General features: G+C 38.1%; 2 protein-coding genes across 3 annotated transcripts in view; one reads left to right on the forward strand and one right to left on the reverse strand.

Moving 5' to 3' along the window:
* Positions 1-1,334: 1,334 nt before the first annotated feature.
* Positions 1,335-9,628, reverse strand: LOC139976875 (radial spoke head 1 homolog). Of its 2 annotated transcripts, none has more exons than XM_071985744.1 (7): positions 9,444-9,628; positions 7,110-7,223; positions 5,836-5,941; positions 5,279-5,505; positions 4,268-4,339; positions 3,661-3,910; positions 1,335-2,629 (listed from the first exon to the last, which is right to left on the reverse strand). In XM_071985744.1, the coding sequence occupies exons 1-7, from the start codon at positions 9,495-9,497 to the stop codon at positions 2,433-2,435; spliced, it is 1,020 nt and encodes a 339-aa protein (XP_071841845.1). In that variant the 5' UTR covers positions 9,498-9,628; the 3' UTR covers positions 1,335-2,432. The 2 variants fall into 2 exon arrangements, with proteins under 2 accessions (XP_071841845.1, XP_071841844.1); XM_071985743.1 differs by having other exon boundaries at positions 1,335-2,632.
* A 1,399-nt stretch (positions 9,629-11,027) lies between these two features.
* Positions 11,028-16,740, forward strand: part of LOC139977121 (uncharacterized) — a 28,629-nt gene continuing 22,916 nt past the window's right edge. Inside the window, exons 1-2 of the mRNA XM_071986220.1 lie at positions 11,028-11,236; positions 11,679-11,791. Of these exons, the coding sequence (XP_071842321.1) occupies positions 11,144-11,236; positions 11,679-11,791 (206 nt within the window). The 5' untranslated portion in view covers positions 11,028-11,143. The remainder of the gene's footprint in view (positions 11,237-11,678; positions 11,792-16,740) is intronic.

Below are 16,740 nucleotides of genomic sequence, written 5' to 3' on the forward strand. Positions count from 1 at the left end.
TCAACGCACATGACGAGCAAAGTTCATTTCATGATTCTCACTCGGTAGTTAGGTGAATTCTTAGACCGAAGACGTCAATACTTTCTCATATCATTAGCAGCCTGATCAATCTGCTTCAGCCAAAACAAAATTAATTTTTATCATGCTCATGTAACCTATTTAAGTTTGAGTGGAAATTTTCTTCTAAAGCTATCGTATTTTGCACGCTTTATAGTATCGACAAGTGTATTATAATTTGTCTATTAAGTGTCATTCAGTTTGTTTTTCTGTCAAAGAAAGTTAGACATAGCTTGCCCATCGTGGGGTGCTGAGGAGGGGCGGTGGAAGGCCCTTAGACCTGTCAATCATCAAATTCCATAGGTAAAAATTGTAGCAAAACAAATATTTTTTTTTCAGGATTTTTTGATATATTAAAGGCATTGAAGACTCGCTCAAAACCGCGCTCTGAAAAAGTTAACTTTCCGTTGCTTGCAAGTTTTCTTCTTGTTGCTACAAAATGCAGACAGTAATGAAACGTGATACCTTGTTATCTTTTATCTAGACCTGAGATGTCCATCGCTGCTATGTACACTGTGTTGTGGGTATTGACCATAGCTGTATGCATTGACTGACTGTACACTAGTGACTAATTACAGACGGTAGAAAGCTGTGTGTGTATTTTCTGGGATCGATGGTGGTGTCTAACACTTCTGTTACACCTCATTTGAAACTAGGTCAGATTTACGGCATGAGACGTTTCTTTGTACCCGAGTCTTCACACCCTTTAATGTTCAAACAATGATTTTGACTTAAGATTGTTTTGCAAACCACAGGTTTCGGGCACCAATATCTTTTTTTTTTATTGGGGGGGGGGTATTTCTAGTTCCCATTTTTGGGGAGAGAGGGGGGGGGGGAGATGACAGGTCTGGACCCTTAAATATAAAAACATAGAAAGATCTGTTGGGTTTGAAAAACACTATCACCAGGAAAACAATGACCTGTAATAATACCGATTCACAGTTTTCTGCTCTCTAACCAAAAGCCAGCAGCTCTCTAAAATCCACCCTCTCCCCTCCACACAACTCACAGAGAAGCCTGATCACAATATCATGAGTAACAGGTGTCATAATGGAGTCACCTCTCACTTTTAATACACTTCTCTCTTTTAAGAAAGGAACAATGTATTGCAGATATGCATGTTTAAGCAGTTCCCCTAAAATTATCAAAATATATATAACTCCACCCCCATTACTTACTGTGATTGAAATTGTTTAAAGCCACTCAAATTTTTAAAAATAAATTTTACAACCCCCTCTCTCCCTCCCCCCCCCCCCCCCATAAAGAACAGTAGATGATAAATGAAACAATGCACATAATAGATTTATTTTCATTTTTTTTTTAACTAGAGATTCATAAATACAAGGTTTATCTAAAAATGTATGAAATACCATTGCTTAGGTAAGGCTGGTAAGGTTAGGTAAGGCAGGTTGCATGGCTGTAAGTGCCTTTATTCTGATCTCTCAGAAAGTTCAATGTTGTCAACAATAACAGTAACCAGGATTTAATCTCAATAGTGAGGGATGGAACATAACAGTTACGACACATTGTGATCATGGAAAAGGTAGTTGAAGTTATTGGATCAAACTCACATCTTTAAATTCTGGTTTATATATGTCTTGTTGATTTTAAATCATTACCAATAGTGTTAAACCAAATTTTATTTTTGAATGGAATGTATCATACAGTAACAATTATGGACGGTATTGGAATTGTACAAAGAATTACAGATACAAAAACTACATGTTAATATTAATATTTCTGGGTCTTTCATCCTTCCTACGCAATGCGTACCTTATATTTGGAGTTCCACTAATCCATTTTCAAACTTTCACAAACCAACAGTATAATAGGAAGATGGTCTGATTTTAATATTTTACTCACTGGCAACTGCCATCCATTAGTGAAAATTGTTTCAGATGTTAAAGAGAAAACGCCCTCACATTGTTCACAAAAGCCCTAATATTTGTGGGTTTGGACTTTGTTAATAGTTGTTCAATATTTCTTTCAGTAAAAGAACCAACATGTGCACAAACCACAAAACCAACCTCAATGTGATAATTTCAAAATGACATAGGCAGGGAGGTCAAGTATAATGTTTGTAATGTAAAAAAAAATTGAACAATTATCGAGGCTTTGATGCAATTTTCATCTTATTTTCCATTATCTACAAGGCACTGTGAATATTGAAAGCAAACATTACATACTCTTTTCTCTTCAAACGTAGCTTTCTTTTTTTATTGAGTACCCACGATAAAAGTACAATATTCATCAAGGTATACGTAATCTGTTGTCTTTGTGGATGGGAACCAGGGCTGGGAGAACTGAACAAGATAAAATGTTGTCTCCACCCAAAAATTGTCTTTTGTAAAAGAGTTCAGTTTTTCCTGACACAACTATGACTCTTCTTCTGTGGGCTGGGGTTCCTCTGTCGGGGCTGGTGGGGGTTCCTCTCCTTCACCCCCTCCCCCCTGTGTGGGGGGATCTTCTGTGGTTTCTTGTGTCTCTTCTGTCTCCTCTTGTGCAGGTGCTTCCGTGGGTGCTTCCATGTCGCCCTCTGCTGGCTGTGTTTCTTTGTTCTCTGCAGCAGGCTCTGCTGAGAGATGTAACAAAAGAAATATTTCTCAATATTTACAAGAATTCACAAATTTCATATTTCTCAAAGGTCCTTCAGATATGATTTCTAGTTACTAGAGGTAACATTTATCAAAGGGTCCTTCAACAAAAAATAATAATATTATGTTAACTTGATTGTATACCCTGGTTTTGATATGTATTAATCCTTAATGAATGGAAATAATAACCAAAAGTGTTAAAACCAATGAATGAAAGACAATCTTTGGGAAGAGAATGGTTTTTGCCAAATGTTGGTCTTTTTGGACATTTGCACAGCAGATGTGAAACTAACATAATCTACATGTACGACTCATTGCAAACGATGTAATTGTCTTGAAGTAATAAGGCTAATTAATGCAGTTGATAAACCATTCATAGAAAAGGAAATATTTTACAGAGTCCATACAGAAGACTGTTCTATTCAATAGTTACAGCAGAAGGACCAACTTGGAAGTGCAATATCACGCTAATTGGGGAATAAGACATGACAATCTTTGGGAAGAGAATGATTTTTTTGCCAAATGTTGGTCTTGCGACATTTGCACAGCAGATGTGAAACTAACATAATCTACATGTACGACTCATTGCAAAGTATGTTGTTGTCTTGAAGTAATAAGGCTAAATAATGCAGTTGATAAACCATTCATACATAGATAAAGAAATATTGTACAGAGTTCATACAGAAGACTGTTCCAGTCAATAGTTACAGTGAACAAGGACCAGCTGGGAAGTGCAATATCACTCTCATTGGGGAATAAGACATGTGGGATTAATCTCCTTCCCCCCTCCCCCTTTGCCCCACTCAGCACCCAAACCCTCCCTCCCAGTTGAAAGTTTCACAAATGGGTATAAACTCAATTGGTAAATGGTTTCCACTCTGGAGGGTGCAGGCAGATTTTTGCTTGTCTTCCAAAATCCTCCTAACCAATTAACAAAACTTAGCTAAGTATTGTATACTTTTAGCAAATGAAAGTGCAACCAATGAGTAGTTTTCCAGGTAATTCTCACCTGCAGTCGTTTCTCCTCCTCCTCCTTCTTCTGCTGGTGCTGCCGCCTCTCCTCCTTCCTCTTCATTTTTGGGCTGATCCTGATTTTCTTCATCGGCAGGAGGAGCAGCAGTCTCCTCTTCACCATCCTCTCCCTCCTTGGTAAGTTCCTCGGCAGGATTGTAGAGGCTGATGGCCTGGATCTCTCCTGCTCGCCATTTTGGAACAGTCACTGTCTGGGCCTCTTCTTCTTCAGCGTCACCTCCCTGGGGCTGCAAAAAAAAATCAACGCATAAGGCATTGAAGTTATCAAGAAATACACAAGGGACATAAAAATAAATAAAAAAATACGACACAATTTTAAGTTTCTATTTTGTCACAAGTGAAACATCATGAATGGATCATGAAATCATTAAAAATTAGGAAACATTTACAATTTTTACAGAACATAATTGCTTTTGTCTTATGTGCAGTATATAGCATGGATAGGGCATTTTTTCAGGGTGTGAGGGTGGGTTTGGGGTCATGTGCTCTTCTCTTCTTGTTTCGATAAGATCACAAGGCATTTTTGCTCTACATATTCATTGGTAAACTAATAATGACAATAAAAGCTGGAAAAAACAACTCACCTGTTCAACAGGCACATACTGTCCATGCTGCTCACACCCAATGTCGAAAACGTACTTGCCTTGACCTTGAGGCTGTGAAAGACAAAGATATAAACCAGGTTTGTGTTTGCATTAGACCACTTTTGATGATAGTGCAATCAAGAGAGAAGAGACAGGGAAGTGAAGAATAAAAGAGAAAAAACTCATCTTTCTCAACTTCACTAAATGGAGATCATATAAACATATAAAAGAAGCAAAAATCAATGGTCATACAGTTATGACTATGAAACGTAAACAAAATTATCCAACATATTCTATCATGACACTGCTGGTCAGAGAAATTGAAGCAGTTGAACAATAAGGAAAGAGTTAAAGGAGAGAGGGAAGGGGTTGAGACCAGGGGTATTAGTTCCAATCAATATATCAACCAAAACTGATAACCCTTGATACGACTGACATTTTTGCCATCTATAATACGATGAATTGTGGCTCCATTCTTTTACAATTAAATATGGAAAAGAGAATATTTCAACTGCTCAACTGATAAATCTGTTAATAAGTTAATGACTTCTAACATGTCACATGAAAGGGAGGGGAAGGGCATGGGTGTAATATTGAGCAAATATCTATCCCTTTAATGTAGGTCCTAGCCCTCCCAAAGAGTCATTATCTGTAACCTTCTGACCACAGCATTCTGACCCGTCAGTTTCAATTGGACATATATGTACCTCATTTGCCATTCTGTTTCTCTTACCTCACTCTCGAAATAATATTATATTGTTATTGAATTCTCTTAAGCCTTTAGAACTATCAGAACTAGATCAGGAAGCATGTATTGCCATGGCTGTGTGCTTTATTCTTTATTTACGTTATTAACATGGATTGAAGAATATTACAAGTTTGGGGGAGGGAGGGGGGATGAAGGAGTGAGTAGGAGAGAGGGAGTGGGTTTGGCTGAATTCTAGGACCTGGTCAAGAACCTCGATAAGCTCATAATGTTTTTCATGTGGAAGAAGTAAGTCCAAATCTTACCATATCTCCAATCCATCCTCCTTGGTACCTGTGGTTGGCATGGATGAGCTCGCCTGCACCGTCTCTCTTTCCTCCTACCCACGACCCTACATACTTGGAGCCTGTGTCTTTGTATGTATATACGCCCTGTCCATGTCTTTGATGAGACTGCCACTCGCCTTCATAGATGTCACCATTGGGATAGGTGTACACACCGTATCCGTGCCTCTGATCGTCCACCCAGTTACCTGCAGAATGGAAACGTCCAACGGTTATAACTACTTATTGCTTTCACTGTCCTGGTATTATTCCAGCCTCAAGGATCACAGTCTCAGGCCATACACAACACAGACATTATCTTACAAGAACACAATGTCAGCCAACTCCTTAGAAGGATATCTTAAACAGCTTTCTTAAACACCAATGATCATCACACAATGGAGCATTTTCAATGCAACCATATCAAAGATGAACACACTTTATCATTCCATGGAATTCAACCTTAAAGGTCACCTTTCAAAGACAAAATCAAAGTTAATTCAGGCAAGGCAGTTAACATGCTCATTATTAAGACAAACCTTCATATTTGGATCCGTCTGGGTAGATGAATGTCCCCGTGCCATGTTTCTTGTTGTGTTTGTAATCTCCCAAATATCGAGCACCATTCTTGAATTTGTATGTACCCTTGATGGAACAGAAAAGTAGAACATGTTCGGTCATGAATGTCCAAACTAAAAAAAAGACGAAGGTTGATGCATGCGAATTCTATACTGTACTGTACATTCTCCATCTATACAACTACATGAAACAAAAAAACAATTGCAGAATAAAACCACACAGAATCTGGCTTCCTCAGGGATTGTCAAAAATATGAGATCAATGCCCAAATCACTGACAAGTTCCATATTTCATATACAGCAGTTCTAGGGTAGTGGGGTAGCTTAGTTTACCAACACAATCGGCTCTGTTGATCAGGTTTCTTTAATGCATGTTTGGTTTTGGAACTTTATTTACCAACTTACTGAATTCCAACAATCAAGCTATACTAGTAATCTGTCTAACACTTCAAAAACAATAAATAACAAATCTTTAATATCTTTCTGACTTTGATTATGATTGCAATGAGAATAATTCTATGACATTCAACAAGATGCTTACAGTACATTCTACTTTAGAGCAGCTCTCTTTGGTTAGTTGCAAAATTTTGCCAAACCTACCTAATCTTTTAACTTCAAAACAAAGACACAGTGCAAGATTTTGGCATCAAATGAAAGTGCATATTGAGTAGTTAAAGATATCGAGTCTAGATAATGCATAGCACAACAGTTTTATTCATGAAATAGGCCTACAGTACATACAGCATCACATGCAAAGACGTAAAAAAAAACTTTTAATGTTTGAATTTTTTTCTCTCCATCATTAAGCAGAAACTTGACTAGACATGCAAACTAGGGAAATGCATTGGAAAAGACATTTTTTAAATTATAGAATGAAAAGCAACAGCAATTTCAAATAGCTGCTTTAAATACTAAACATTACTTAAAGACCTAACAGGAGAAAAGAACACAAAGAAGTAAGAGTCTAGATGAGGCGGAGTGTATAGCCTAGTGGTTAACGCCGGCGTCTCCCAGTCATGAGATCCCCGGTTCGATTCCCGCCGACAGCAATGTGTGTCGTCTGGCAAGGGTGTTGTTCAATAACAACTTCCCGACATGGACGTTAAATGGATGTGTGCCGAGAGATTGGCTTCGGTCAGCTTGCGAGTCTATAAGCCTCCATGGCTTCTTTCGCGAGTTCCTGCTTGCGGGAAGATCACATATACATACATACATACATAGATGAGTTTACGTACTTGTCCATGTCTCTTGCCGTGTTCATACGTCCCATCGTAAATATCACCGTTTGGAAGAGTTGCTTTACCTTTACCATGTCTTTCCTCTTTCTCATTTCTTTCTCCTTCATATTCCTACAAATTAAGAAATTAGTATATTAATTAGGAAACAAGGACAACCTATTAAGACCTGAGATCATCAGGAGTAACAAAAAAAGAAGAAAAAGAATTATCATTGAGTGACCAATTAATTTTGTGGCTTTGTAGGACATATAAAACTAAGTTGAGACTCAGAATTGATAAATCTCATTTGGTATCAGACTTATTCTAACTGATTCACTGACGGAACCTTGATGAAAATGATATAGAATTGTGGGTAGTTTAGAAGGTAAAAGTTTCAAATATGCAGTTTTTCACATTAACACTAAGGCCTACAGAACACAAGAGACTTGTAAGTTAACAACTTAACAGGAAAGAGGTCTGTGTGCAACTGAATATATTTACATTAACTCTCATGAGGCAGTGAGCACCTGAAAAGGTAGGCACTCAGGCATGCATCATTACAATATTACACTTATACAAGTAGTCACAGTAACAAAGAACACTACACTGTTAGTTCTTAGTTATGTAACTTAGTAATATTACCAAAAGGGCCTAACAGCTACCACCACAGAAAAATTGTGTTTCCGTCATGTTGGATATTCGCTCAATTTTTAAGTTTTAATGTAGGCCTATATATAACAAGTGCAATCAGAAAGTTCTAGAAAGTATAATATGGGAATATTTCCTTCACTCTTTACACTGGACACAAACAAATAACAGTTAAAGGGTGTGAAGACTCGTGCAAAAAGAAACGTCTAATGCCGGTACTCTGACCTAGTTTCGAATGAGGTGTAACAGAAGTGTTAGACACAACCATCCATCCCAGAAAATACACAAACACAGCTTGCTACTGTCGGTAATTAGACACTAGTGTACAGTCAGTACATACTGCTGCGGTCAATACCCACAGCACGGTGTACAAACAATACAGCTAAAGACAGGCTTGGGGCGATTACATCTGAATGTAATCGATTACGATTACTTGAGAATGTATGATTACGATTACGATTACAGCCTAAAGTTGAAGTAATCGATTACGATTACATTGTAATGTAATCGTGATTACAATCACGATTACATTGTGGTTACTTGCACAATCCTCTGCATATCTGTTTAATATAACTCTCTGCCAGGAAATAGGGCAATGAAATAGGGCAAAAGAAGGGCATTTACAGTATATACGGACAAAATTGTGGAACTATATCTACAATTCCTACCAGGCATTACACATTTATGCCTTAACACGTTTAAGATGTGTAACCCATAAGTCCAGTAAAAAATACAATTTAAACAGACAAAGAGTAAACAGACAAATACTTAAGTAGAACAAATGAAGATTTTCATGCAACACTATATTTTGTAAACTAATAATTTCTGCATAGCAGCTAAACTAAAAAGTCTTTTACATTATAACATGTATTTTGTCAGCCTGACTGTTATTGTTTGTTAAGTGTTTAATATACTAATGAAATAATTTTCTATAATCACCACACCATGTCAACTAATGTCAACCAGTTGTGTATGCAAAAGGATTGTGGACGCTGAGAGGCAGATAAAAAATCCTTGAATATGGTGATCAAATCCCCAGTACTTCTTAGTATAAGTTTATTGTGCTAGAGAATTCTAGAAGAAGGAACACTTCTTTGGTCACACTAAAAGCCAATAGTAAGAATTAGTTTTAATCATTTCTACTAATTTTGCCCTTCTCATTCAAATTTCACTGTAATCATAAATGTAATACGATTACGATTGCTTTGCCCTTGTAATCGATTATGATTACGATTACTTTGTAGTTTTCACAAAAGTAATCGATTACGATTACTTCAAAAAGTGTAATCGATTGTAATCGATTACGATTACTGATTATGATTACCCCAAGCCTGGCTAAAGATAACAAGGTATCACGTTTCATTACTGTACTGTCTGCATTTCGTAGTGACACGAACAAAACGTCACTTGCAAGCAACCTTTTTCTTGCGTAATCTGGTCAAATCGATGAACTCACATAGCTTAAAGTTTGCGAGATCTTCATCACAGCTATCTCTTAAAAGAACAGCATTCACTTTGCTATCGCGAATCTACCTTATTACCATCTCATACTAGCCTTGGATAGTTCATTACAAAATCATACATTAATTTTATACTAGTCCTAGCCTAGACGAACTTAGGCTAGCTTACACAGTTTCACGACTGTAGCCAAGCTGATTTTGCAGAATGATAGCAGAGGGATAGAGCATGGAAGCAGAACATTACCCCTAAATACGGTCCTTGTTCCTCTTCATCGAAATCAGACCCCAAGTCAGACATTTTTTCTCAGTTTGTTAGCTTTGTGAAATGAAACAAAAATAGATAAAACTCGCACTTTGACGTGTTGCTATCGGTTTCACGATCAGCTTCTTTGTAAACACATTTCCTTAGCAACGATAAGACGAGTATAGTACAGCCAAAGCGTAATGGCCATGGAACGCGAAAGAGATGAAGCAGTTACAGACTTTCTATATTAACTACACGTTATAAATATATTTCTTCTCTTCTGAAAGACAAGTGCGGAGGATTACCTTTTTCGGAGGATCGTATTTTGACGGAAGATATATTTAGGAACCTAGTTTAAGATGTAACATTCCGCCTCTGTAAACTAACATTGATTTTGCTTCCCTCTCTTTGTAAACAAAAGAAATTGGCGACTCCTCGCAGTATTCAATCTTCAGTATACAACAGGGACTAATTTTTTTTAAAAGAAAATATACCGTACCCATACAGATCATGAGCACGAAAACCCCCAGCACTCTTACGTCTGAGGTAACATGATATTGACATTGGTGTGCATGTCTAGTGCACTATATCCTGGTTCAGTACTATATAAATTAAACATCTGAAGTTTCGACAAACGCGTGAAAAGAGGTTTTGTATCATGCACAACTACATTAATGTATAAATTATTGGAAAATCGTAATAAATAAATACCAAAAACAAAATAAAAACTTTTTGGAAGGGGGCGGGTGGGTGAGGGGTATGCACGTTACCGCTGCTCCCCGGAGAGTAGGCTAAAGTCAAGCCTTTGAGGAAATGAGGCAACTTGCATTTCTGAACATATAACCATAACCAAATTGACAACCTTTTTTCAAGTTTCGACCATTTGATATCGAAATTCTATCTCACAATTTTATCTCAAAATTCTGCATTTCTTTGTCACCAGCATTTTCCTATCCTTTTTTTTTTCAACTTTGTTGATGTTAAAAGTCGAAATTTTGTACTGTTTTATCTGTATATGTTGACCATTTGTTATCTCAAATTTCCACTTTATCTGCAGAATGATGACCTGTAAAATGTACCATCACAAGGGGTGGGGTGGGGGGGGGGGATAGCTGACCTTCGAACTTCCTCTGTATATTCAGACGTGGATCAAGCGCGAGGGATGGAAATCAAACGTAAATTATCAGCACAATTAATCTTGCGTTACTATATAACAATTACTACTTTATAGTTCAAATATGCATCATAATATGCATTATTTGACGTCTAAACTTTGTAGGTGAGGAACCTCACGCCACCAGCTTAATATTTGGAATGTATAGCTCGCATTATATGTCAAATCGTGTTGTTCATGTACATATAGGTTCACGCTCAACCACAATATTTATACTGGCGATTGGGGTGGGTACGTGTATGGTACGTCGTACATGGGAGGGTCGAAGGTCGAGGAGGTATTCCCATTCCCGCTGTTACAAAGTTTGGTAAACTGGAAGGTGCCTATATACAAAAAATAATAATGTTTAGATTGTACGACACATACATATTGTTGTATATTGATATGTTCTACATCCTATCGAACTCAGCATTCTAGTAAAACCGTAGAATTACAGTAAATTGATAACCTGACGTCATCAGCTATGATACATCATTACGTAAGTTAGTAATTCCACGAGCCTAGATGTCAGAGGCGTACCATCAAAATGTCAAAGGTTTCCAATAATTATTTGTCACCACGAACGAAAGCTACAGGTGTTCGACAAAATGAAGCAGCATGGAAAGAGAGAGTTCGTGAGGTTGGTTGATTCGTCTTCTGGACGTTAGGCCTTTAATTAGCCCACTTCATACAGATATTGGAAATAGCGTCATGTTGCTATGATTATTGTTCACAGCCAGTACCTGTTCTGCGAAAGATGTCGTAATGGCAGGGCAATGGAATGCATGTTTGACACTTCTAATATGTCGTTGAGTACTACTGAGTCTATAAAAGCTTATTAATATTTTGTTTGTTGTCCAAATGTCGGATTTAACTTATGCTTGAAGAAAACCAAAATGCACCCACATTCAGGTTCCTACAAAAAGTGGCTGCCTGTCCCAAAGATTTAATGCACCCACCTCATCCCCCCTCCTCCCCACCTCAGCTGAAAAATCCGGCAGGTTTTCTGAACTGAAAAGGTCATAAGAGAACAGTATGCCAAATGTGACAGCTCACATTAAATATTCTTCATTTATTTTTAGTTGGAATCTGAAGTATCATCTTTGAAAAAGCGACTTGATGAGTTACGCAAAGCAAAAAGTACAACAGTCCTCAAGAAAGAAAAGGAGTATGTGACATTTAAACAGCACAGGAGGTGAGATTGCTAATACTCTTTTATAAAATAGATGTCGGATCCTAACATCCCACAAAAGTGTCGTAGGTTATTTCTTTTACTAGTCAAGTTTCATTAAAGAGAGCCCAAAATTTTTCCCAGTCATTTTTTTATTTTGCTTATACAAATGAGTGATGATTGAGGATTCAATCAATTCATTAATAAGTCTATTCACTCATTCACTGTGGGGTTTCATAGTTTGATTGATTGATAATAATGTTATCATAGTAGGTTCAACATCAAATGAACAGAGACAACTTTGTTAGGTCTTTAATTGGTCATGAGTTAATGGCCCAATGTTAGCGTGCTAACAATTGTTAAAAGTCTTGTAAAGGACTTTTTTGGTCTTTCTGGATGTCCAATTTATTTCCAGAATAGTCAGGAGTGATAATTTAGACAGTTAACCGTCTCAGTGAGGCAAAAATACTCTCCAGGTGCTGGTAGTAAAATTCTGACCATTTGAAGTTGACACATTCAGAATGGGCAATATTTGACTATATTTCTAGCATATTTGGGACCTATAATGATGGCCTTGAAGCCTTGTTAGCATAACAGTGAACATCCCCTAGCTTGTACACATAGGACCCTCCCATATTTGGTCTGAGGTAAATTATTCTGCACGCTCACATGGAGCAGTAGGCTACAATTAGACTTGAAATGAAATGTATGAATATACATCACAATCAATAAGGTTAAAAATACTTACTGGCAACCAGCTGTATCCTAGACGTCAACTTTAATTGATCCTACCATTAAAACATTGGACTAAGGCTCATCCAGTTCAGAAAAGATTAATTTTCTTCTGAAGTACAGACATTTTATAAATTTATATGGTAAACATGTTTGCTACATGTATGTGTCTTCTCTCTCAAAATGTCACCAGTTCAACATGTCTCATCCATGGTAAAGACATTTTTTTTTCCATCTGCGTAAGTCTGTATCTATGAATTAGGGTATATTTTTGTGTCAAAAACAGTTCAGACATTTTGTTGGAGAGTGAAACAGACCAAATTGAAGCTATGTATTTAATCTATTTCAAACAGCATCATTAATGAGTAAAATCATCAATCAACTGTCAGTTTACGGTAAGTATTCTGTCAGTTGCATTTTGGGAGCAGTCACTTTTGTCTGTGTTTTCATCAAAACTGCAATCCCAATAAGAGGACTCTGAGAATTGATATGACAAGACCAATAACTTACTAGTGCAAACTAACAAATTTGACCTGTCATAACCTTTAGAGTTACAAATTGCGATCATATTACCAAGTTCTTGATATAAATTAAAGACTGATGCAGACTGCTTGACTCTAAACCATGTTTGTGTCACAATGATTGTTAAGTACAGTGTGGTTATTTTTTATATCTTATATTGGTTATTTTATATTTTCCTGCGGTTATGTTATAATTTTCACCCATAACATATTCTAAGTAATAAAATCTGCATCACAGGGGCTTAGTTGTAGTAGCTTTAATATAATACGTTAAATGGAAACAAAGATAATTTGCCTTACATATACGAATAATTTCCCCACAAAATTTGACCTGTCATAACCTTCAGAGTTACAAATTGCGATCATATTACCAAGTTCTTTACGTAATGATAAGTCTGATGCAGACTGCCAGATTCTATTTCCAGGTTTGTGTCACAATTATTGATTGTTAAGTACAGTATGGTTATTTTTTATATCTAATATTGGTTATTTTATATTTTCCTGTGGTTATGTTATAATTTTCACCCATAACATATTCAAAGAAAAAAAAACTGCATCACAGGGCTTTAGTTGTAGTAGTTTTAATATATTATGTCAAATGGAAGCAAAGATAATTTTGCATAATTATAAACAAATAATTTTCCACCCATGAAAAATATATATACTTTTGGAAATTGTGTTTATTTAGAGACCTTTAACTGATTCTGGTTCTGTTGTTGATATAAAGAGATTTGCAGAACTGAAAGAGTTATTGTAATAAAAATTCAACATTTAGAAGTCAGTTATGTTTTAGTTCTGTAGTCAAATTATAGTCCTCATGCATACATAGATAACATGATACATACTGTTGGGACGCGGCCAAACGGGAGAGGAAGGTAATGGGTAAGCCCGTCGGTAAAGATCAGTGACAACAATAAAGGCGACACTCAGTTTTTAACGTTAACGTCTTCTTTGTATTTAAGGGAGGAAAAACAGCTTCAACCCAACAAGATCATTTAAGTGGCGGATCCAGGGTAACGGGTGACAGCGGCCTAGTATAGAATGTTGTACGTGTACACAGAACCAAACATCTTTTCTTCCAAATCTTATTTCATATCGAAACGCAATAACTTCACTTTGACTTCTATCAAAATACTCTCACTTTTCTTCGTTCGTTTATTTGTTAGACACACGCTCAGAATGTCTGGGATGCACCACGCTAGCGTGCCTACTATTCAGCGTAGTAATACAGCTCACATCACTACATGCAAACTGACGGAGTAATGTACATGTATACAATGCAGTTACTACATTAACTGCAGTACGATACTATTATTTGGGGGTGAAGAGGGTGTCCAGCAATTGGTCAATAGTAATACCCCCTTGAGGATACAGAAGTAGTACCAAGCTCTGAATATTCAAAACTTCACCTCACTACAAATTTCCCCGCATTTCCAGTCATCGTCCCGACTGACATGGAAATAATTAACTAAGGTAACAATTAAGTCGATACAAAGATTTCTTAATACAGTTACATGTTGTCTTAGATACAAAAGTTTGATTACTGACTCTTACAAATAATGACTTAGAATAAGAGAACATTGCCAAAATAACAACTTCACAAAAGTACCATACTAACTAGTATTATCTGCTCCATCCAACACAGATCGAGGTAAACGAGCAGGGTTGCTATGTGTTCCCAGGTTGGGTCTGGATGATCGGCGTATAGGTGTCGAATCTGGTTCTGGTTGTTCCGCACCATTAAACATCCACCATGGCATAAGAAAGAAGTCATCTGTATAATCATCTGTTTCAATTTTTGTTTCTGGTTCTATTACCTGATGGTCGATCTCGTTGACTGGACCATGTTCCTCCAGCTCTATAATTTCCTGTTCATCGTTCCGAGGATCTAATACTAGGAGACGTCTGTTAACGGTCTGGAGTGCACCTCCAAAGAGTGGTCGTATTGTATAGACATCACCAGTTGGGTTCACGTGTACCACGACATAGGGATCACGGTTGAATTTGTCTTCCAACTTATGGCGACCTTCAAAAGCGCATCGTTTGAGCAGTACCCTGCTTCCTACTTCTAGCGGATCGCTGAGGGGTAGTCGATTGTGTTTCTCTCTCTCCTTGTTGTGCAATGATTCCATACGCTCCGTTGCCACTCTATGGGCTTCCTGTATTGCTTCTGCTTGTCGCTGCACAAAGTCTTCACTCCAGTCCTCCTTAGTGTTACTGAGTAGTTGGTCCAAGGGAGTGTAAGGATCACGGCCAAATAGCATCTTGAATGGTGACAAACCTGTCACTCTATGTGATGTGCAATTGTAGACAAATACAAGGTGGGTTAGTAACTCAGGCCAGTCTCTCCTCTTCTTTGGATCTAGTGACCGGATCATTCCACAGAGAGTCCTATTAAACCTTTCGGTTTGCCCATTTCCTTGAGGATAGTAGGGTGTGGTACGGGTCTTCGTGATACCATAGAGTTTACACAGCTCTTTGATGAGATTACTCTCGAAGTTGCGACCTCGGTCGGAGTGTAATCTTAGTGGGACGCCATAATGGGAAAACCACTTCTCACGTAACGCTTTGGCAACAACTGGTGTGGTCTGGTTGCGGCAGGGTATCGCCTGAGCGAATTTGGTGAAAGCGTCTGTGATGACCAGCACATCCTCGTAACCACCTTTCCCAACATCAAGTTTCAAAAAGTCAATGGCCACTAACTCAAATGGACGGAACGCAAGTAGATGACGACGTGGTGTACGAACCTTCGGAGTAGGGGCTTTCGTAACTGTACAGGTGAAGCAATTTTTGATATACCTTGCAACATCTTTGTCCTGACCTGGCCAGAAGCAACGTGCCTTAAGGATAGAGAGTGTCCTGCCAATGCCCTGATGTCCCCAATCATCGTGAGCAGATTCTAATAGCTTCATACGCATACGTCTTGGCACTAACAGCTGCTTACAATTTCCATCTGTGCCAGGAGTCACTCTATACAATATACCATTTTCTTCCAGGAGCTTTGGAAATTCCTTTAGCCATCCTTTGATCTCTGGAGCACAAGGCTCAATCTCATCACCTGGGGACCAACCAGATCTCCAGCAACCCCAGACTACTGTCAATGCTTCGTCCTCTAATTGCATTGTCTTCAACTGCTCGTGTGGATAAGATGGAAGGACACATGGCAGGGCTTGTGGTTCTGCCATGGGAACAGCTTGCGCACCCACCTCGACAACTTCTATCGGTACGACGATACATTCTTCCTGTGCAAGAATCTTGTCGTTATCTGGGCACCGACTCAACGCATCTGCACATCTGTTCTGCCGACCAGGTTTATAGCGTATGTCCAGGGTGAAAGAGGCTAGTTGAGTGACCCATCTCTGCTCTGTGGCTCCTAGTTTTGCTGACTGTAGATGAGTAAGTGGGTTGTTATCTGTGTAAACAATACAATTAGAGCCTAGCAGGTACTGCTTAAACTTATCTGTTACCGCCCACTTCAATGCGAGGAGTTCCAACTTGAAGCTGGACAAGTCCGTATAATTCTTCTCTGCGCCACGCAGACCACGACTAGCATATGCAATTGGATGCAATTTACCCCATTCATCAGCTTGTTGCAAACAAGCTCCGAGACCTTTCAAGGAAGCATCAACCTCTAAAACAAACCCTCTTCTGAAGTCTGGATATGCCAGTAGTGGGGTAGTCGATAAACGTTCTTTAAGCGAGTTGAACGCCTCATCCGCT

The sequence above is a fragment of the Apostichopus japonicus genome, chromosome 12 (assembly GCF_037975245.1).
Source record: "Apostichopus japonicus isolate 1M-3 chromosome 12, ASM3797524v1, whole genome shotgun sequence".
NCBI lineage: Eukaryota > Metazoa > Echinodermata > Holothuroidea > Aspidochirotida > Stichopodidae > Apostichopus > Apostichopus japonicus.

What these genes read in the sequence shown, in the direction of transcription:
- LOC139976875 (XM_071985743.1), bottom strand. Translation starts at nt 9,497, where the DNA reads ATGTCTGACTTGGGGTCTGATTTCGATGAAGAGGAACAAGGACCGTAT. An exon ending in GAGGATGGATTGGAGATATG is followed by an intron (nt 4,340 to 5,278) that starts GTAAGATTTGGA and finishes TGTCTTTCACAG; the next exon opens with CCTCAAGGTCAAGGCAAGTA. An exon ending in AGTATGTGCCTGTTGAACAG is followed by an intron (nt 3,911 to 4,267) that starts GTGAGTTGTTTT and finishes TTTTTTTTGCAG; the next exon opens with CCCCAGGGAGGTGACGCTGA.